General features: G+C 40.9%; 1 protein-coding gene across 3 annotated transcripts in view; it reads right to left on the reverse strand.

The window, feature by feature from the left end:
* The window catches only part of dgkb (diacylglycerol kinase, beta), a gene marked incomplete at both ends in the record, with an annotated part of 94145 nt that extends 83082 nt beyond the window's left edge, over positions 1–11063 (reverse strand). For all 3 annotated transcript variants that reach the window (XM_080745449.1, XM_080745448.1, XM_080745447.1), the window contains one exon: positions 10994–11063. In XM_080745449.1, coding sequence (XP_080601575.1) covers positions 10994–11063 — 70 coding nt within the window. The remainder of the gene's footprint in view (positions 1–10993) is intronic.
* Positions 11064–24255: the final 13192 nt, after the last annotated feature.

Genomic DNA, 24255 nt, shown 5'->3' on the forward strand with positions numbered 1-24255 from the left:
TTGAGCAACTTGTACAGGAATAATTCTCTCTCTAAGTCGTCCTCAGACAAGCCTTCCATCCCTGCTTCCAGTCATCCCAGTTCTCCATACACCCAGAAAGCTTATTGGAGCTTTGCGCTCCTGCGTCTTTCTTGAGTACATCCATATTATGTTAGTGTGGGACGTCCTCGTGACCGGTGCCCATGTGTTGGTTCCCACAGCACCAGTTTGCTGGCTGGCAGCTCCTGTTGTCTTTGGCAGTGTCCTGCAAGTCTCATTCCCCTGGCTGCTATTTTATCGCTCACCCTTAATATTCCAGAGCATACAGATTCTTGTTGGTAACATGTGTACTCTTGCTGATGTTGAGCAATGGAGTTGGAACAACTGAAGTTCGGGAGGTGTGGCCAAGCAGAGGACAATCAACTACTTCTAACCAGTCACTGGCAACTCCACCCAAGCCACCCTGTGCCAACCACTCACCTATCTCCTACCAAGCCGACAACTCCTCCTTTACCATTCACGGTGGTATAAAAACCCAACTTAGAAAAATGGCGGCGTGCATAGTTTCCAGTAACCCACCCTCCCTCCCTCTTCTTTTATGTTCTACCTCTATCCTCTCTACAGGTTCCAGGTGGGGTCTCATTACATCCTCCAGCACGGACGCGTGCTCTTGACCCCTAAGCCAAAGTACCTGGGTCTGCGACCCCCCGGAACCTCCCTCCTCATGCCTGCCATCCCTCTGCCATGCTCCTGGCCATCGAAGCAGCACACTTCACGCTTGCGTGTGGTGATGACCTTCGATGATCATGCTAGCACCCAAAATGCCACTCTCGTGCCCTGGCCATCTAAGCAGCACACCACACGCTTGCGTGTGGTGCTGACCTTAGATGACCACGCACTCAGAGTGTCATTTCATGCCCTTGGCCATCTAAGCAGCACACACCATGCTTGCATGGTGCGTGACCTTAGATGACCACGCTGGCACCCAATGTCATCCCAGCCCTGATGACCTAGCCGGCACCTACGTCATTCATGCCCCGATGACCGTGCCGTCTCCCCCATGCTGCTCGCGCGTTTTAGCCATCTAAGCCGCACACAGCACGCTTGCGTGTTGTGATGTCCTTAGATGACTATTTCGCACTCAGCATTATGGCCGTTTATGCTGCACATCCCATGCCTCGCATGTGATGCGCCCATAAACGACCATACACCAAAACCTAAATGTTGTTCGTGCCCTTGGCCCTCTAAGCTGCACACTGCACGCTTGCGTGTAGTGCTGACCTTAGATGACCATTAGCACTCTGCATTCTTGGCCGTTTATGCCGCACATCTCATGCCACGCATGCGATGCGCCCATAAACGACCAGGCTCTCGGTCTTTCAATACTGTACTGTACTGTACTGTAGTGTACTGTACTGTACTGTACCATACTGTACTGTACTGTACTGTACTGTACCGTACTGTACTGTACTGTACTGTACTGTACTGTACTGTACCGTACTGTACTGTACTGTACTGTACTGTACCATACTGTACCATACTGTTCTGTACCGTACTGTACTGTACTGTACTGTACTGTACTGTACTGTACCGTACTGTACCGTACCGTACCGTACTGTACTGTACTGTACTGTACTGTACTGTACCATACTGTACCATACTGTACTGTACCGTACCGTACTGTACTGTACTGTACTGTGCTGTACTGTACTGTACTGTACCATACTGTACTGTACTGTACTGTACTGTACCGTAGTGTACTGTACTGTACTGTACTGTACCATACTGTACTGTACTGTACTGTACTGTACTGTACTGTACTGTAGTTTATGGTACTACTGTACTGTGCCGTACTGTACTGTAGTGTAAAAGTACTATATAAAATCCAGATATTAAAGTTTGTATTATTATTATTATTACCCTTATTATTATTATTGTATTATAATATCTATCTATCTATCTATCTATCTATCTATCTATCTATCTATCTATTGATAGATGTGTGTATCTAATCTATCTTTCTGTGGCTCTCAGTATAGATAGATGTGCTATATTAATTCCATATATTATTATTGTTAATAATATGTGTTTTAATTATTATGATTGTTTTTATTATAATTGATTCTCTATAGTACTATCTATCTATCTATCTATCTATCTATCTATCTATCTGCAGATAGATAGATACATCTATGATCGATGCATCCATCTATCTGATGCCTCTCTATGGGGGGAACTATTGTTGGGCGGAACTATTGTGCCGCAGCACACGTTTCCGGTCGGACATATTTGACGGCCGGACGCACTTCCGGTGAACTCCGCGAATTAAAAAGAGTAACGTTACGTTGCTGTAATGGGATGTACATACATGAAGATTATGTTAATGTGATCGGGACTCGTGCATAAGTGATGGAATGTACTGGAATGTGGACAGTAGTGCTATTGACTATGCAAACGTGAGTACATCATTTGTTTAGCTAACTGTTAGCCTGGTGTTGACTCTACGTCAGCACGTATGGCGCTGGTGTGAGGTGAGGACGTCGGCACGTGTGCCACGTGATCAGTCCTAGCCAATTGGAGTGCTGCATTTGGTCGTGTGGTGACAAATAAATACCGCTGGCTGCAGTTTACAAATGTAATATAAGATACATTGTCAGCATAGCTCCACCCTGCTTCAACCTGACTGTAGTAGGATGAAGTTTCCTTTCGGCCTGCTAGGCTGTGCACCGTCCTTGAGCACAACAAATCAGATAATGAGCACGAGCACAACCAGATCACACTAGCTATCAAGAAACACGTTGCATCAGATAGCAACCCAAACGCCAGGGCTGTATTGCCTAGGGCATACATGGGCAACTGGCGGCCCACCTCCACTTAATGCGGCCCTCAGGTTAATAACGGAATACTGAATATATTACTGATTTCAGCTGTTACAATTCCAAACATGACCTGCTTTAATTCCATCAGTCTATATTAGTAGGTTAATTACTAGTATAGTAGTATTAAAATGTATTTTTTTTATGTCCAATGTATTTGTATTTAGGTTCATAAAGTTAACTCATACAGTGCCATCCGGCCACAAGGGGCGCTAGAGTGCCAGAAATTTCTCCATAGACAATCCGGAGAAAATCCTGTCTAAAGATGTGATTTATTATTGGAGTGGGCGGCGCGATGCGGCCGTTAGCGCGAATACGGCCCGTGGATGGCCGAGTCTAAGTACCGGGCATGGATGGACGTCTAGACCGGGGCTTCGTTGAGGCCTAGGGTTGGGTATCGTCAGCGATACTTTTAATGGTATCGATTCAATGACGTCGATACTATCGGTATCGGTTCACGTAAAAACAAACGATACCTTGTTTTGATACTTTTGAATGCACCCCTTGCCGGTCGCATCTGTAAAATTGGGCTACTGAGAGTTTAATGACTGCTTTAGTAGGCTACACTCGTTACTGTGAAAATAGCCACGAATAGCCTATAATGTTTATTATTATGATAATGATCCAACGTCTATAAAATAGCCCATAGAAAAAGGCAAATAATAATTATAATAATAATAATAAATAAAAAGTATCGAAAATGGTATCGAAAAAGGTATCGTATCGATTCCCAGGTATCGAAAAAGGTATCGTATCGATTAAAAGGTGAACGATACCCATCCCTATTGAGGCCTCCGATAAAATAATTCATTTCATTAAAAAAGCCGAACATGTTCGGGATAGGCACACTGGACTACGTTCCGGAAGCGGCGCTGAACATTTGGTGAACATTGGGGGGCTCAAAAATGTATTTTAAACCATTTTTAATGGAATATATCGTCGGACCATGTAAAATGGCTAGCTGGCTAGCGTAGGACGAGCCAGGACCACCCACGACTCTACAAGCAGCTCAGGGTAAGTCAATTAATAAAAAAAAAATTGTATTGGATTGAAATAAAGCCGAACATGTTCGGGATAGGCACAGAATGAGTTAACATGAGTATATAACTAAATGCGTTTGAAATTGAATCAAAATGTTACATTTCAGGATTCCAATTAAAAAAATAGCCGATCTACAAGCTGAAAACGCATCGCAGCGCGATGCGTTTTGAGCTTGTAGATCTGCTATTTTTGCTTCTTTTCTATGAGATATGACAAAGTAGGATGTAGCAATATGCAATATGGCCCTCTGGAGTGAAGGTGGAAATATAGTGGCCCTCGCCATCATCAAAGTTGCCCACCCCTGGCCTAGGGGCTGTAAGTCCTGTTACAGTAGAATATAAAAAGAAAAATACTTGGGCACTGGAGTGGGTTGGCATGTATCTTTAATTTGCATGGATGACTGACATCTCAGCTCAGTGACATATTTATTGAAATAAAGAATGGATGACTTTTTGCATCATCAGAAAATTAGGCAAGTGCGCAGTCATAAGGCGCCCTGTAAGGGGCAGCAAAGCGAGGCATCAGCCGAAGTTAGTGACCTCACCTAGGCTAGCGAGTGCCTGTGCAGAGAGGTGTGACCCAGCTTCTAGTGACTCCAAATCCGAATTGCATACTAATACAGTGGGTATCCGCTATAATCTATTTTGAAGTTGCACAGTGCTTGCACTGCAGCTTGACAGGCTGACCAGCCTCCTCCAAGTCAATGTCTAAAATCAACTCACCCTGAATAATCAGCACTAGTAACTGAAAACATGTGTATGTGTGAATGTTCAGGGCCTTTAACCATTTAAGCCAAATATACTTTGTCATAACAAATAGCAAAACTAGCCGATCGCCAAGCTTGTACATCACTGATACCACATGGGTTCTCCAGCATTACTGACTCTTACACTTATACATGCAAGCAGCACTTGCTTACACATTGTGCATACCCCATAACCCAAACTCTGCACATAATTTGGAGCATATGGTCGAAGGACTATTTTCTTTTTCTTTTTTAAATTTTTAATGATTTTACTTTCACCTATAATGGTATGCCACCAAAATAGGGACATCGGGAGTGTTTAAATGGGGAAAAACATTGATTTATCTTCTTTGGCTATAGCCCTTTTCAGCAAGCACTGTCATTAGCGAATCATCTAACATACAGACCCATCACAGAGCAGCATGATCATGTATTCACTGCTTCACACTCATCATAACAAGCATCATCCTCCTAATCACTCTAATGGCTTAACCATTGTGTGCTTCACTGCAATCACAGGACACACACACACACACACATATATATAGGATATATATATATATATATATATATATATATATATATATATATATATATATACAGAGAGAAAGAGAGAGAGAGAGAGAGAGAGAGAGAGAGAGAGAGAGAGAGAGAGAGAGATTCTGTATATCTAAAGTATTAACACTTGAATTTTTATAACCAAAATCTGGTCTTCAGATAATTGGAGTGCAACGTCACTCGCCTAACACCAATCAAAGACATGCATACACACCTGATATGCAGGTATATGCATGTCTTTAGACAGCCTCTGGTTGGACAACAAACCTGCCAGACTAACGGGAAGTAAATAAAGCTACCTAATAAAATGGTTACATAGTGATATTATCAAACTAGACAGTAATCCAGGACATTTCTGTTTGAGTTGCTATTACCTAGATATTTTGAGTTCAAGCACCCTCCAGAGGTAGCTTGGATTAAAGGCACTGAATCCTTAACCGCAGGGTTTTCTGGGTAATATTAGCAGTTACAAGTATTAACTTTTTACATATTAGATAGATTAAGTCTTAATTTTCATGTAGAATTCGTAACCTAAGTAAATGGGCGATTTATACTTGCTATCTTATTATCAGAGGGATGTTTAGTTAGGCTACTTGTTATTCACACAAACTAGGAGGTTTTAGTTGTATTGTTATTTAATATTTACCACCGTAACAAACGTTATTGCGCATGCAACACTTTCGGTTTTGATTGTTGAGGAAAAACTGTGGTTTCGCCATTAAGCAGAGAACATTGTATGCTATGCGTATGTGATATACTTTGCGACGATCCAACGTTTGTATATGTCGCTAATTACAGCTTTTTGTGTGTGTTTTGTATTGCAGGATTTATAAACTGAATCTCTTTAGAGAACCTAGTTAGGTGTGTTTGGTGTTGTGTGAATGAGAACAATAAAAAGGCTAAAAAGACACTGGTCCCAGTTATATACCGGTACATCAGTCCATGTTCTCTGTTTTGTAAACAATCCCGTTCCAAGGGGAGACCAGATTAATTACACAAAGTGAGAAGTGAGAAGTGTGAAAGTCAGATAATTGGACACATAAATATCAAACACATCAGACAGTCTAAAATTTTCCTGAAAGAAAATGCATGTATTGAGTCTGACCAGAAGCAGAGATAAAACATAATCCCGGCCGGCGATACTTGAATGAATGACCAGAGGGGGTATACCAAGAGCAGAGGCATGGATTGTCCAACTAGCCGCCAAAGGTTGTAGGTTTCTGGGTTTTCTCACCATACATCAACACCTTCATTTCCAGTTGGGGATGAATAAAGTACCTACGTACTTACATTATACTGTGCTGTAGATTGACGCTGTCTTGGAAGATGGAAAGTAGAGGGCTCCCATTTAAAGCAGCCCTGTGCCACAGTATATACACAGTGAAAACCAATGGTGTTCGTTTGGCTCTCGAGTTACAAATAGAAAAATTAACCCTGGAGATTTTACTGTGTAAACACACAGGCCATTCCATCTAATGAAGAGCCATTGTAATTGCTCTGAGTCTGAATCTCGGTTCCTGGCTTTGAGCACACAGGCAGTACAGTGTTATTGAGAGTGTGCATTGCTCACTTTAATGAGAGGGAAGGGAGAGATAGAGCAGGGAGCACGTGATACTCATTGTTGAGGTTCAGATAATGGGATATTTTATAACCTGTAGCTGCAATGGCGTACAAAGACTTGCCCTGAGCTCATTGAAACATGATTATCCAAATCTGTCTACCGTACACGCACGCACGCAAGCACACACGCACGCAGGCACGCACACACACATACTCTCTATTTTCTACCCCCACACCCTTCCCTCCCCATTTTCCTTCTCTTTGTCCCTCTTTCTCAACCTTCTATTCCTTTCATATCAGGATACAACAAGAAGCTCGAATCTCCTTCAGCTTCTCGTGTAATCCATCCATCTCCCTGGCCGGCCGTCAGCAAGTACAACATAGTGCAACACTTGCCAAACATAAAAAGACACTAATAGATAGACTGTCTCTTCATGGTTATAGCGGCCACGGGAGAGCGCACTCTTCAGTCCTCAGAGTCCCATAAACAATGAAAAATGAAATTGAAGGCATGAATATCATGGCCAAGGCAAACACTTTGGTGGTAGACGAGAGCATCAATAATTTAGATTTGGACTTCGCACCCAGAATATCTAATAAAAGAACCTCCGGTTAAAACGCAAAACTGAAATAAAAAAAGAGATTGGCCCTGAAATTTGTTGCTCTGAAAAGCTTTTTCTACAAAGGCAGTACAGTATGTACCCTGCTATTGCATAGGAACACGTATTAAAAAAATAGAACAGCCTCATTCCTTTCCTTTCCTTTCTCTAATTCTTTTCCTACAACATGGTGCATTATCGGGTTGCTTTGAATTTAAATCCCTAAAGTAATGTGACAATAGTGAAAACGATCACAAGCGCTCACAGGCAAGAGTGCGAGTAGTCAGATTTTCCACCTCTGGTACTGCTTCAAATGATGAAATGCATCAACATCTCAGAGCATAACATAAACTACAGCATCCAAGACCACAGTCTGGTGAGCAGGGGAGCAATTTATTGTGCAGGGAATGAATCATTCAGAGCCCAAACAGATCCAGTTAGATTTAATGCCTGAGCAACCTGAGCTGGCTCTCACAATGGGCAATTATATAGATTCAACTTTTATCATTTTAATGGGTCATTTTTCACTAAGTTTCATACCATGACTTGCTGGGTTAGGAGGCAGTTATTCTGCAAACACAGTTACAGTACATTCTCCTCTGTCAAAGTCAGTGTTAACTGCTTATCATTGTGCGTTTGTATGTGTGTGTGCGCACGCGCACACACACACACACACACACACACACACACAATACAGTTTGTGTGTGTGCATCAGTACGTGTATGATAAGGATTAGAAACAGATGATACCAGCCCCTGACTAATGGAGTGAACTGACTGTGGGAAATCTGTTCATTTGGCGACACATCGTGAATGGAGTATACATTTGGCTTAACTTAGCCAAAAGAATGATTCCTACAGAAAATGATATTCGCCAAAATAGTGGAGAAGAAAGGTTTTGAGATAGGACATAATATGCACACTGCACACGTAACAAATGTGACGTAAAATATGATGATTTTGTGTAATTGTGTGCACTGTCTATGAATGTAATGGCTCATCACATCACATAATGTCAGGCAGAAACCAACCATCATGACCATGAAACCTTTGATTCTGTGAAAAGGAAAAATGTAAACTCGCTATAGGGTATTTATTAAATATAGTATATCATATAGCAGTGGTTCTCAAACCTTTTGGGCTTCAGAATCAGAACCCCCTTTTTCTGATTGCTGAATCCAATACCCCTTCAATCGACAACAACATTTTGACTTGAAAATATTTAAATCAAAAGTCCAGTTTTTACATCAATATGTTGAAAATAAAAGTAAGTAGCTTGTTTTCCATTCAGTAACAGTAATTCTTAACTAATTTGGTTTGGAGCTTTACAGAGCAGCACGTTCACATACATTTGTCATTGTTTTATCATTAAACATAACAGTAAAATATATTAGTTTTTTCCATTTTTCCATGTACTTTCAAGTACCCCTAAGGGAACACATACCCCCATTTGAGAAACACTGTCATATAGCCTAATTAAATATTCAAAAAAGAAGAAGACAAAAAGAATCTCACAGAATCAAAGGCTTCGTGGTCAAGATTCACCAGGATCCTGGATGGCTTGATTCTAGGATTATTATTGTAAAAGTCTTTATGGGGGAAATTAATTGGAGATTATTTTGTGGCACCAGTAAACCACACTAGTCCAGGCGTTTCGGGCAGTATTTTGATGTAATCGTGCACTTAAAGAAGCATGAAATTTGGCACACAGTTAGAACATGCTATATAGGACATTTTTGGCTATAGGGGCATCGCAGATTTGTCTTGGGAAACTTGTGGGAGCCAATCAAAGTTGGGCTCTCATAGACTTTACTATAGAGTAAAATAATAAAAAATAAAAAATGCTTTAAGTAGCATATGAGGGGTCAAACTAGGTGTTTTTCGGGATTCTGAATCCAATGCAAGCATTTGTTTTGCAGGAAAAACATTCCTTGGGCTAAAAACTGACCCCATAATTTGGCAATAAAACTATGGTTTAGTGATGAGTCATCACTTTTCACAGTTTTGTGGCGGCCGTTTCTTGGAAAGGAATGTTTATTTTTTGTATTATTTTACTCTGTAGAAAGGTCTATGAGAGCCCAACTTTGATTGGCTCCCACAAGTTTCCCAAGACAAATCTGCGATGCCCCTATAGCCAAAAATGTTCCATATGGCATGTTCTAACTGTGTGCCAAATGTCATGCTTCTTTCATAAAGTGCACGATTTTTGCCTGAAACGCTCAGACTACACCCACTGATATGCCCTATAATGTCATGCCCAAAACAGGGATGCCAGGTTGTTGGGGTTTTATGAATATTATTTAACCAATGAAAAGCAAGTGACTAAATAATAATACAAGTTTCTTTTTACCATTTCCTGAAAAGGAATGGCTTTCGACATAGTGTTTTTCAGCTTTCCACACAACAGCAACAATATGACTTGCAGTGTCTTGGAGAAGCATATGGACAAGGACACAGTGTAACACAAGTTACATAGTGGCACATAGTACCATGGCAACAGGGTGTCATTTGCCGTTCCTTATGGAGGTGATCATACCTCAAAATGTCTTCTAAATCCTAACAGTTTTCTGAAAAACTGTTTTTACAAATGTTATATGTCAGTGGTTTTCAAACTTTTTCATGTCAAGGACCCCCTGGAATTATATGTATTTGACCGCGGAGCCCCATCTCAAAGTATTCTGTTCCAGGGACCAAGAGAAAGAAGGATGCGTGTTATAATGTCTACTTTAAAAATACATAGATTTGTACACATTTTCACGATTTTTCAAAAATAGCAGATTTACAAGCTTGCAGCGCGGTACTCTGTGCCGCGCTGTGAGCTTGTAGCTTGTTTTTAATAGTTAAAGCATAAAATAATGGTGACATAGATCCCCGTCTAAATGATAGACTTAATAATTAGACTTGTATGGCGGTGTCACGCACCGGAAACAGCAGATTTACAAACTCACAACAGGCGTTGGACACAGTTTCTGAGTTTCTTCTAGATCGGCCATTTAAGGCATAGGATACCGCTGTATAACAAGGTATAAGTCAGGCTTAAGGCTGTAGGGACAATTAGGAAGTTAGCTATACTGCAGGTCAACATGTTACAACACTATTTAGCTTGGTTTAGTTAGGTAGACCGTGTGAAAACAGTAACACCCCATTGTGTTTGATGAGAACAGAGCGTGTTGGATGTCCACAGAACATCAGAGGAACGTTGACGTAAGTCCCTCAAAGAAGTGTGCACACCGTATTTTTTCCAAATAGTAGCCCGGGCGTTTAATAAAATCGATTTGAACCCCCCAGCGTTTAAAATATACTTATATTTGCGTCCATTTGAATGGCAGTCGAAGCGCAAAATGGTGACAGACCCCAGGTGGATATTTGGTGCCCGGTGGCTCTTTGCCCCCGGGTGATTATTTGGAAAAATATGGGACACAGCTAAATCTGGACTATTCATTTAACTCTAAAAATACAAGTTTACTTTCACAGCTAAATGAAGACTCCAGAATGTACTTGCTGAAAAAACAGATAGACCACATGTGCACACGCACACGCACACACACACACACACACACACACACACACACACACACACACACACACGCACACACACACACACACACACACACACACACACACACACACACTTACATTGAGCGTACTCCTGTAGCATGGAGAATTCGGCTGGGGTCAGTGTGACCCATTTCTCTTGGCTGGTCATTGTGTTCACTCCTCTTCTCTCCAAACACCTTGCATCCCCTGAGCAGCAACAGACCACACGTTAGATCACACACATGTTCTGTCCCAGCCTCTGGCACACCACTCTCTATTTGCACCATGGCTCTCAACATGATATTGACCAGAGTAGGCGCTAACCATCACATAACGCCTTATTTATAATAGCTGACCTGAAAATAGCCTAGTGTTTATTAACGGTGGCAGTACAGCCCCCCAGGGGGCGTATAGATGATAGATGGATAGATACCTTTATTATCCCAAGGGGGAATCAGTTTAAGGATATTTACAAAGTTACAGAGAAGTATGAAAAGACAAAATGAACGGTGTACAGTAAAGAGCAAGGTACACCAAAGAAAGGGAATGAAGAATATATACATAAAGTGTCAAAAACAGGCAATGCTCATAAGTGTAGCAGCCATACTTAAAAAAGCAAATAGCAATACTTAAAGGTGATACACCATGCATTTAAAAAGTATTTATGTCATATTGTTTATGTCCCAAAAACGTTTTTCAAAAGGTTTGAGGCTAAATTACCACTCCTGAATAGAGAGCCTCTAGAGGGACGGCAAATTGCTTATATAATATATATATATTCAAATACATCTTCAGGTTGAATTGACACAACATCCAAGTAGTTTAAGAAGGGTCCCAAAGGAATGGAGGGAATATTACATCGGCTATTTTTAATAGACAAAGTATGATCTAAATCTGCCAAGTGCTAGTAAAGCTGTCAATTAATTGTAGTGGAGTAAAACTAAAAAGTACAACATTTGTTTGCTCCGACTTGTATTGGATCATACAACCATAAAGTGTCAAAAATGGAATCACTCTATAGTAAAAGTACCTCAGAATTGTACTTAATTAGCCTATAGCCTAGTAGGCTACTTGATTAAATGTAATTACTACTTACAGACAGTAATTACTTTCCAATCACCTGACAATGCACCAGCACTGCAACAAATGAAAGGGGCTTTTTCTTTCTCTAGGCCTGTTTTAACTATAGTGTGTGCGGAAACTATCTTCGGTATATATATAGAAGTGTACAAGTGTTAATTGCTTGGAATAAATTGTAGTCAATTTTACTGTGGCTATAAATACTTTTGCTTACACAAGCTGGCCAACTTAATGTTCTAAGTCTAAACTAATGCAACAGGGTGAAGAGCCACTTAAGATCAATGTATGGCTGGGCAATAAAAAAAGCAAGACTTTTTAATATAAATGTTTTCTTATGTCAACAAATCTAATAGATTTACTGTAAATTGATAAATCGATTAGTCTGAATAACCACTTAAAGGGGAATACCGCTCATTTTCAACATTCAATTATGTAGTTTATATACTTTGAGCTATATGAAAGGTCCTCCCCTTCTGTGTTGCCTAGAACCAGAGAACTGATTGCTTGGGTCATGTGATTAATTATTAAATGAGTGGTATGCCCCTTTAAGCCCTGTATTATACAGTACTTCGTCTGCAAAATAGCGACCCCGTACATCCATTTTTCAGAGAACTATGAGGGCAGTGTAAAAGAGTATAAAATAATCGTTTATTAATCGTAACCGGTTAAATAAAATAAAAACTGATATTAATTAAGTCATATTGTACATTATTCAAAGAAAGTAAAGAACGTTTTTGATGTTGTGTTATTTTTGTAAATATGTTTTTATGTGGCCACACCCACCTGTTCATTAAGTATACCTGGTTCTCATGTGGGTGGTGACCCAGCTGAAGTTAGCCACACCCAGTGTTGCTGTATAGAGACACACGGGCGCCTACAAATTCACGCCCACAATTGAAACAGCGGCCCCGCTTCGGGTAAGGGAGAACGGTGAACTGCAAGCCAGCCCATAGAAAGTCATTGCAATTCAACTGTGGTTAGCCTAATATTAAAATAATCCTACACGAACTGAAGACTATATTGATTTTAATAAAAATATGTTTTCAAATGTATGGCCTGACCCTGACAACATATCTTCTTGTATGCTAAATACATGATGTGTGTCACGTTTAATTTGCCACTTGAATGGGTTACCCATAATGTTAACAGAGAAAAGGGGAAACGGCAGACACAGAACCTGTCGCTTTTCAGTGACATCACTTGTCTTTAAAGCTGTGCGTACTTTATGAGCGCCGACTTTGAAGATCACAACTTTTTCAACTACAGAGTGGATTCTCCAGGTTAGTATTAATCCAGAAATAACCTGCAAGACTCCGTTAGGAAGAAGCGAAATGCGATCATTTTCCAAAAATAAACAGCTTAATTATACATGAGAGATAAGCGTATCTGGGTATTGAAAACCTCAAGGGATGCGTCCATGACGTGTGTACCATGCGACCACCTAAACTTAAGATTTCCATTGCTAGCACTTTTGACTCACAGATGAAGTATATTAAAGTATATTGTAGGTAGTGTATCAAGATGACAGATATGCCACTTTAAAAAGGCAAAATTAAACTCATGGGACACTTTATATTAGAACACACAAAAAAATCTCGATGGCCTCAGTAGTCAACCACTGAAATTATGATATTTCACAATGCCTCTCATTGGGTTTGCATTGGCAGCTGCAGTGCACCGTTCTTCCTTACCCGAAGTGGGGCTGCTGTCACAATAGGGGGCGTGAATTTGTAGGCGCCCGTGTGTCTCTATGGTAAAAAAGGGGAGGGGATGATTTTATGATGTCATTAAAGTGGTGTATTTCAATAAGCCCTTTTGCAAATCCCGCCCCATTCTGCCCTGTTACTATGATAGGACATTTGACCCTGGGCAGATTGTTTTTATAGTGGCAGTGAATGGGATTTTTTTTCCCCTTCATAGCCTCATTACAGCTATATAAAGTACCAAAGGAAAAACATCTAGGTGATATTAATAAAAAGGGAAGACAAAGGTACAATAGTTACATTGCAAAACAGGGGGTTTACCCGAAAATATATGTTTTAATTTGTTTAATCCCAGTGGGACAGAATCCTCTTTGCAGATTCTTTTATAGTGGTAGTGGATGGGATTTTTTTTCCCTTCATAGCCTCATTACAGCTATATAAAGTACCACAAAAACACATCTACGTGATATTAATAAAAAGGGAAGAAAAAGGTACAGTAATTACATAGCAAAACAGTAGTTTTCCCCCCGAAAATAAATGTTTTAATTAGTTTAATCCTCTGGATCAGAAAGAGAATAGACCGCGCATTGCATCCTGGGTAGGAAGAGGACAGAACTATAATCCTAACCTCACATAATAGGCTGGCTTTTCGTAATTCTGCCCATTTAAAATATATGTACCCAATCGTGACTCTTAGACCATTGATATGGTCCATGTGAACTAGTTTGTTGAAGCTTATTCATTATGATGAGCGAGATCACGGCCGAGATCGCGGCCGTACCGGGCGATCGCCGTGTCGCGCACTGCGGACAGTTTTGAAAGCCACATTTAACATTCTCCACTGCACAAACTCCACCCCCGATAGCAAAAAGTGAATGTTTTTTTCTGGTTGGCCAGTCAGGGAGTCTCAGGGACCAATCAGAAGGCTGACAAACGGTCTATTGGGCCTTTTGACTCAGAGGCTTTCAGATTTCAGGAAGAAACCAAGAATACACAGGGAAGACATATTTGCATATTATAACCACACCTGGGAGTCCAGTCGAGTAATCTTAACTCCATAGACAGACACATACAAAACAGAACAAGTACAAAACTATGGCACCACCTCTTTAACTAAAGTGACAGTAACAGAATGTCAGACTGGTAGCTGCAGTAAGGAAGTAAGGAACAGCTGGCTGTTGATGGACTGTGCTACTGCTGTGACACAAAATAGACAGGTCAAGATGGTTGATTTATTTTTCTGGAAAAAGTAATCTCTTCAAGATTTGAGAAAGAAGTGGTAGATTATTTCCTTTCTGAGGTCCACAATACATTTCTTAATGCGTCAATGTGTCATGATTTCCCACATTTTGCAAACAATGGCAGGTGCTAGTTCTAGTTGGAGTTTGCTACTGTAGTTGGAGCATCCTAAAGTATGATTCATACTTTGTTGCACAGCTGTGCATATACATATTGGGCAGAACAATAAAACTGTGCAAAACATTTATTCCACACACCATAAAACATATCTGTTTTTTTTTTACCCCCTTTTCTCAACAATTGAGTCGATCGTTATGCCAAATTGATTCCTACCCACGCACCTTTCTGTGTTGTCACTGCTGTTGTATCCTACTGAATCACCTACCAGTGAGGAGCCCCCACCGGGAGGACATAAAGCCTTCGTCCTTCTCCTCACGCCCAACACTCCCTTCTGACAGGTGCCGCAGCGCAGCTTGTAGATCAGCTATTTTCAGCATGCAACAAAGTGTTAAACAACATCAAGGCCAAAATACATTTTTGTCGACAAAATCAACTGTAGATTTAGTCGTATGATAATTTAGTCGACTAAAACTAGACTAACACTAAAACATTTCAGACGACTAAAATATAAATTAAATTTTATTCAAATAGAGTATGACTAAAATCAAAATTTGCTGTCAAAATCAGCACTGTTTGAACCCACGATCTCCCACTGCGCCACCCGAGCACCAAAAACACATAATCTGTAATTATTCACTTTACATTGTTAATGTAACCACTTAAAACCTCTATTTTTTCCATCTAAAACAAATCTCCTCGACAAAAACAGCCTAAAAGCTAACAACTCATTACTATGCGTGTTGTGAGCTTGTAGATCTGCAATTTTTTTAGAATGTTCCCCCCAGAATAGGCATCCTGGGGTTCAAGTGGTTAATTTATATGTGCAGTATACATATTATGTGCATATTATACACATTTTAATGTGCCTAATAGGTTATGATGATATGAAGAGCTTTTCACGGGTGATGAGAAGGTAAAGTGAATGTGACATTTTGGAAGTGTGTGTGTGTGTGTGTGTGTGTGTGTGTGTGTGTGTGTGTGTGTGTGTGTGTGTGTGTGTGTGTGTGTGTGTGTGTGTGTGTGTCTACCACAGTGGTTCTCAACCTGTGGGTCCCCAAATTATTTTGGGGGGTCCCCAGATGATTAACTTAATGTGCATCATTGTTTTCTCTCTCAACAGTAAACAAACCAACATAAGGTTTAAGTGTATATAGGGTATCTGCACATTTCTAAAGTGACAATTTAAGGACTTTTTAATACCTCTAAAATGACAAATTAAACATTGGCCAAATTGTCAAAATATTAGAGGCAGAAATTGTGAAAATAGCCGATCTACATGCTCACAACGCCTCGCGTTGCGAAGCGTTGTGAGCATGTAGATCTGCTATTTTCACAATAGCAGCGTGTCATACAAAATGTAATGCCTCAAGTTCCCAACTGTGTTCGTCAGGGTGGGGGGGTCCCCAGTTAAAATATGATTATTTTGGGGGTCACGGCCAGAAAAGGTTGAGAACCACTGGTCTACCAGAAGGCCTGTTATGATAATTTATTTTCAGAATCAGTTCATGGGACACAACACTAGCAGAGACAAGTGGATGTTCATGTTTGTCTAGCAGTGTGCTTTGTTTGTAGGCCTACTCGCCTGTGCGTTCGTGTGCGCGCGCGTGCGTGTTAATGTAGGCCTAATAATTACTTCCTATTCTGTGCATAACTTATTACATAAGCCAAATGCTTTTTAAATATTAACATGTCAGGATTTATATTAGAAAGAACCACAAATAAAGTGTTTGTTGACATGCTTCAGCTATAATAATAAATGAGAGGGGGCTTTAGCCCCCCTGGTGAAGGCTTAGCACCCCCTAAGCCCCCCACCCCACACACCAAATTGTTCATTATTGTTTGTTGCCAAAATTAATTAGCCCCCGCTCTAAAAAAGCCAGCTCCCCCATAGCCCCCCCAGTCACAATTCTCTGGAGCCGCCGCTGAGTGGTTAACTAATGTAGGTCTATGTTTTGTAATGATCAAAATCTACAAATTAGCTAGTAACTATACTAAAGTATTCATACATTTAGTGGAGTAAAAGTAGGCTAGGATACAATATTTGGATCCGAGATGTAGTGGAGTATTAAGTAAAAGTATTGGAAATTGGAAATACTCAAGTAGCCTAAAGTACAAATAGCCTACCTCAAAATTGTAGTTAAGTAGCCTACTAGTAGGCCTACTTAAAGGGGAAGACCACCCATTTTCAATATTGAAATATGTCATTAATATAGACTACTATTAGTAGGGCAGGAGAGAGGGGTCTACCAGCACCCCAATGACAGTTTTTCGAAACCTGTTTTTTTTGGACCGTTATGATGTCTAGTTATGATTTCTGCTTGTTGCCGTCGCCAACTAATGTCCCATGGGGTTCATTTTTAACCTTTTCTCACAACTATTCCCAATCTGAACCATACAATGGTCATAACAGAAAATGCCATAACGCTTGATGTAAACAACCTACAGGGACAAATGAACACACTTTTCTATATGATTTTGACCCAGGGAATTCATTAAAGTGGTTATTTTTTACATTTAAGCACATCTTGACCCTATTTCAGGACAGAAACGGCGAAGAATAACCCAAAAATGTTCAAAACACGTCTATACTTCTCTTTGTACAGATGAATTAAGGTGTATTCTTTTGATACCACAGGTTTTTTAGGACCCTTATGATGTCTAGTTATGATTTCTGCTTGTTGCCGTGGTCAACTAATGTCCCATGGGGTTCATTTTTAACCTTTTCTCACATATCCCCAATTAGTGTGGGGATTTAGGGGAGCAAATGCTAATTTCTTGCAATTTTGACTTAATGCGCGAAATTTTGCACAGATGTAGCCCAGGGCTTGCTCTAATGATTTAGCTAGGGCGCCCGAGTCTGCGACCTTCGGGGTCGCCACAGCGGTCAAATCAAGTTGGGCTTCCATTGACTTTCTATACAGGAGGAAAATACCCAGAAAAAGATTTTTTTTCTGGGTATTTAAGGAGGATCTGAGGGGTCTAACTAGGGGTTTGTCATGATGCTGAATCCATTGCAGGCATTTGTTTTGCACAAAAAACATTCTGTGGGCTAGAAATGGCCTCAGAAAACAATACACGTATGGGTGAGTATTCATGTTAGTCGGAGGCCTTAGGGTTTTTTTTTCTTGTGCTAATCAGTCTAAAAGTTCAAAATTTTGCACAGATGTAGCTCAGGGCATGTTCTAATGATTTAGCTAGGGCGCCCGAGTCTGCGACCTTCGGGGTCGCCACAGCACCCACACAAATCTGAAAAGTGATGACTCATCACTTTTCATTACTAAAGTCGATGGGAGCCCAACTTGATTTGGCCGCTGTGGCAACCCCGAATGTCGCAGACTCGGGCGCCCTAGTTAAATCATTAGAGCATGCCCTGAGCTACATCTGTGCAAAATCTTGAACTTTTAGACTGATTAGCACGAGAAAAAAAAACCCTAAGGCCTCCGACTAACATGAATACTCACCCATACGTGTATTGTTTTCTAAGGCCATTTCTAGCCCACTGAATGTTTTTTGTGCAAAACAAATGCCTGCAATGGATTCAGCATCATGACAAACCTCTAGTTAGACCCCTCAGATCCTCCTTAAATACCCAGAAAAAAATCTTTTTCTGGGTATTTTCCTCCTGTATAGAAAGTCAATGGAAGCCCAACTTGATTTGACCGCTGTGGAGACCCCGAAGGTCGCAGACTCGGGCGCCCTAGCTAAATCATTAGAGCAAGCCCTGGGCTACATCTGTGCAAAATTTCACGCTTTAAGTCAAAATTGCACGAAATTAGCATTTGCTCCCCTAAATCCCCACACTAATTGGGGATATGTGAGAAAAGGTTAAAAATGAACCCCATGGGACATTAGTTGACCACGGCAACAAGCAGAAATCATAACTAGACATCATAAGGGTCCTAAAAACCTGTGGTATCAAAAGAATACACCTTAATTCATCTGTACAAAGAGAAGTATAGACGTGTTTTGAACATTTTTGGGTTATTCTTCGCCGTTTCTGTCCTGAAATAGGGTCAAGATGTGCTTAAATGTAAAAAATAACCACTTTAATGAATTCCCTGGGTCAAAATCATATAGAAAAGTGTGTTCATTTGTCCCTGTAGGTTGTTTACATCAAGCGTTATGGCATTTTCTGTTATGACCATTGTATGGTTCAGATTGGGAATAGTTGTGAGAAAAGGTTAAAAATGAACCCCATGGGACATTAGTTGGCGACGGCAACAAGCAGAAATCATAACTAGACATCATAACGGTCCAAAAAAAACAGGTTTCGGAAAAGTGTCATTGGGGTGCTGGTAGACCCCTCTCTCCTGCCCTACTATACCTTAGAGGAATTGTGTGGAAAAAAAGTCCCCCCCCCCCCCCTTCTGTGTTGCCTAGAACCGGAAGATTAATTTTGGGGTTTGTATTGCAAAGTACAATGTGATGACATCACACCGTTGTAGGGTAATTTAGCCTACAATACAAACCCCAAAATCAATCCTCCAGTTCTAGGCAACACAGAAGGGGGGAACTTTAACCTCTAAGGTATATTAATGACATATTTCAATATTGAAAATGGGTGGTCTTCCCCTTTAAGTAAATCTACTATAGTTATGTTCCACCACTGCCATCCTCTGACTGCACACTGACTGCAACTATTGCGTCCAATTCCACGATGCCAGCTCCACATTCCACAATGGTGCAGGAGGTTACCAGGCTAAATGTACATAAAACAACAACACATTCTACAATTAGTCACATGCCACTCACCTGCTGCTGGCTGCAGATCAATGAAACAACCTGCAGAAAGGATTCCTCAAAGCAAGCCTGCTTTCAGATAGGCTCCTCACATAACACACGCGCGCGTCGCGCGCGATCTCCACAGTGGCAATTCAAGTCCACCTCTGTCTGCTGCTGCTGCTGTGCGCTTGTGTGGTAAGCTAGATCCAGGTGGAGTGTCACTGTGTGAGGGGGAGAGACAGTGGATCCACTCTCTGCTGCATGTGCGCAGTGCTTATGCCTGTCGTTAGTCAGAGTAGGATGGAGAGAGAGAGAGAGAGAGAGAGCGAGAGAGAGAGAGAGAGAGAGAGAGAGAGAGAGAGAGAGAGAGAGAGAGAGAGAGAGAGAGATTCAGCTCTTATTACCCCCCACCCTGCCTGGGGTTCACAGTTCCTACTCTCTCTCTCTCTCTCTCTCTCTCTCTCTCTCTCTCTCTCTCTCTCTCTCTCTCTCTCTCTCTCTCTCTCTCAACCCTCTCATCTTCTCCTCTCACCACCTTCTCTCCTCTCTTATGCTGCCAAGTTCTCACATTCTGTGCTAATTTATGTGCTCGCTGTAGCACGCATTCATGATAGCTGCCTGCATTAGCAGCATACAAAGTTCAGGGAATAACATAATAAGAGAAGGAAGGATGGATGGAAGGAAGGAAGGAAGGAAGGAAGGAAGGAAGGAAGGAAGGAAGGAAGGAAGGAAGGAAGATAGGGAAGGAAGATAGGAAGGACGGAAGAAGGAAGGAAGGGAGGAAGGAAGGAAGGAAGAAGGAGAGAAGGATGGATGGATGGAAGATAGGGAAGGAAGATAGGAAGGACGGAAGAAGGAAGGAAGGAAGGAAGGAAGGAAGGAAGGAAGGAAGTAGGAGAGAAGGAAGGATGGATGGAAGATAGGAAGGAAGAAGGGAGGAAGAATGAGAGAAGGAGGGAAGGAAGGAAGATAGGAATGTAGCCTAATTAGCATTTTCAAGTCATTAATATGAGCTGGTTGGTTGTTTACTGCAACAAGTGCATTGATGAGTCCAACTCATTAATTAAGGAGGGAAGGAAGGAAGGAAGGAAGGTTAAATGTGCAATAATAATGCAAAGGAGGAAAATGGTACCTGGTACGAGATGGACTCATAAATGAACCTTCCTACCAAGTATAACAATCAATCTGCTGCTCATTAATGACTTCTGGTTGCATATTCATGGGTTGCTCTGACATCATGCTCTGACTATGGAGTTCCCTAATGTCATCAATATTAAGCCCATATCTAACAGGACTTCATATGGGAATGCCCATATAGGGAGGCCACATCGGCCTCATACCACACTAACAGAATTCATATATGGCCAAGACAGATGGCCAAGAAGACAGCCCATATCTGTGTGGCTGGATCTACAGACAGGGATCTCCATGGGCATAAAAGGGTATGATGTCAGAAGTCATAGACGTCATAGAACTTTCACATAACGAATAACTGAGTAAGCATGTTTGGGCTCTCACAGCATATCTCCATATACAGTACATGGATCTCCATATATGGGTACCAGGGGTCTCCATATATAGGTAACTGGTCCGATATACAGCCATACGAACTCTAAACTCCCTCAGTACCCCACTACCACCTCTAACCTTCGGTAGAGGTGGTAAAAACTGTCTGCTTCAGCAACACGCCTTTGTAGCTAAATCCCCCCCTCACACACACACACACACCTACAAAACCTGGAACCCTTTGGAGCTAATTCTAAATCAGATGTGAAAAAGAAGACGCTGGAGCAGACTACAGTAGGATGATTGGAGCCTTTTACTTTAACAGAGTCCAAGGCTAAAGAATAACACATTTCTATGTCAGATTACATCTTGTCAGGTCATGATAACCTGACGAAGGCAACTTAGAATTTTCTATTTCACTTTCACAAAATTTGAAAAAGGAATTGCGGCTCCGCTACAATACACCTCTGTGTAGCCAAATCTCCTCCAGCATTCATACACAACAGAATGTTGTGTGCGTGTTTTTGGAACCAAATCTAATACCTACAATTTATTTAGCAGGCTATAGCAGCCCACCTTTATACATACTGTAATGAGAGACGTGATCAATTATACCTTCCACATAACCTCCCCCATTGTGTCACCCACAAGCCACATGAATTGGATTTTATAAAGAATGGGCCTGACAATTTCCAAGATACGGGGGTGTTTGGTTGAGGGATTGGACCAGGTTGTCAATAGTGTGTGTGGTTTAGTGTGTCGTTTAGACTGACATGTCTTTAGGTCATGTGAGTGTTTGCATTCCTACGCAGGGCTGCAGACAGATGCAAATACATCGACATGTCCTTTTACATGTGGATGTGGGAGCTCAGTAGGCCAGGTTATGGGACTGTTCATCTACTGCAGCGTCATCATCAGGAATTCTGCTACCATCTACATATGTTACCTCCTGCGAGATTTAAATTGAAGTTCGAATTAATCCCACAACAGCAAATCCAAACTAGAAATACTGTTCCTTCGAAACAGTGTGGGCTCGCTTCCAATCCAACAAATAGGATACTTTAAGGTACTGTAAGGTACAGTACCTTACAGTATTGTACTGTACCTTACTATACTGTACTGCACCTTACTGTACTGTACTGTACTGTACTGTACTGTACTGTAACTTACTGTACTCTACTGTACTGTACCTTACTGTACTTTACTGTACTCTACTGTAACTTACTGTACTTTACTGTACTCTACTGTACCTTACTGTACTGTACTTTACTGTACTCTACTGTACCTTACTGTACTGTACTGTACCTTACTGTACTATACTATACTGTACTCTACTGTACCATACTGTACTGTACTCTACTGTACCTTACTATACTGTACTTTACTGTACTCTACTGTACTTTACTGTACTCTACTGTACTTTACTGTACTCCGCTGTACCTTACTGTACTTTATTCTACTTTACTGTACTTTATTGTACTCTACTGTACTTTACTGTACTCTACTGTACCTTACTGTATTGTTTTGTACTTTACTGTACCTTACTGTACTTTACTGTACTCTACTGTAACTTACTGTACTTTACTGTACTCTACTGTACTGTACCTTACTGTACTTTACTGTACTCTACTGTACCTTACTGTACTGTACCTTACTGTACTGTACTTTACTGTACTCTACTGTACCTTACTGTACTGTACGTTACTGTACTATACTATACTGTACTCTACTGTACCGTACTGTACTGTACCTTACTGTACTGTACTCTACTGTACCTTACTATACTGTACTTTACTGTACTCTACTGTACTTTACTGTACTCCACTGTACCTTACTGTACTTTATTGTACTTTACTGTACTTTATTGTACTTTACTGTACCTTATTGTACTTTACTGTACTCTACTGAACCTTACTGTACTTTTACTGTACTCTACTGAACCTTACTGTACACAGTACATATTCTATGTGTTCTAGAGGTGTATATTGAGTGCATATACTGTAGGTTAACAATCCCAGATCACATCTGTCCTCCACTATGTCTATAACCAAGGTGTTCTTCTATGTGGCCACTCCAGACTGAGGAGTGGAGCATGACTTTTATTGTGTTTGTGGATCTGATTTGAAAATGCATTGGTTGTGATATCTCCCTGAAAACCAACAACAACCACTAATACGGCTGATTGTCCCTGCGGGTTCTAGGATATATACTGTAAATCCCATTGCCCGGGATCCTAAAACCTTATTCTTTTTAAGTAAAATGTCTAAAACACTACAAAACATGTCTCAAAGACAAATACAAGCAAACGTCTCCACAGTAACACAGTAACAGTTGTGTGTGTGTGTGTGTGTGTGTGTGTGTGTGTGTGTGTGCGTGCGTGCGTGCGTGCGTGCGTGCGTGCGTGCGTGCGTGCGTGCGTGCGTGCGTGCGTGCGTGCGCACATTGTAGATCAACTTCATAGCAGTATTAAGTTGTCCATCTATGTTTTTTATTAATAATAAAATCTGCAAAGTAACAAGTAACTGAAGCTGTCAAATGCTGTATTTATAGTAGAGTATATGTAACAAAAATGGAAAGTAGAGTAAAAGTACCTCAAAATTGTACTGTAGGTACAAGTACTTGTATATACTTGAGTAAATGTACTTGGTTACTTTGCAGCACCACAGAACAGCCAATGACAGACAGGCCTTTAATCACAGCTGTCTCAATCAGTAGAGTGGAGAGGGACATTTATAGATATTTGTAGTTTTAACTCAGAATATATACATCACAAAGCTTAGATATTTGGATCAAATCAGAGAGCAGACCTGTGTGAACGCAATGATATAGATAACATATCTGAAGTGTGAACACTGCAGCCACAGCGCCTTAACATAAACATGGGTCTATTATCCTTCTCTCCACTCTGTCCCCACTCACTAAACCCATTGGAAATGCATTGGGTGCTTAAAGTTAAACATTTTTATTTTTTTATATTTATACTAAAAAACA

Source organism: Nannobrachium achirus (genome assembly GCF_963921795.1).
Source record: "Nannobrachium achirus genome assembly, chromosome: 2".
Classification (NCBI taxonomy): Eukaryota; Metazoa; Chordata; class Actinopteri; order Myctophiformes; family Myctophidae; genus Nannobrachium; species Nannobrachium achirus.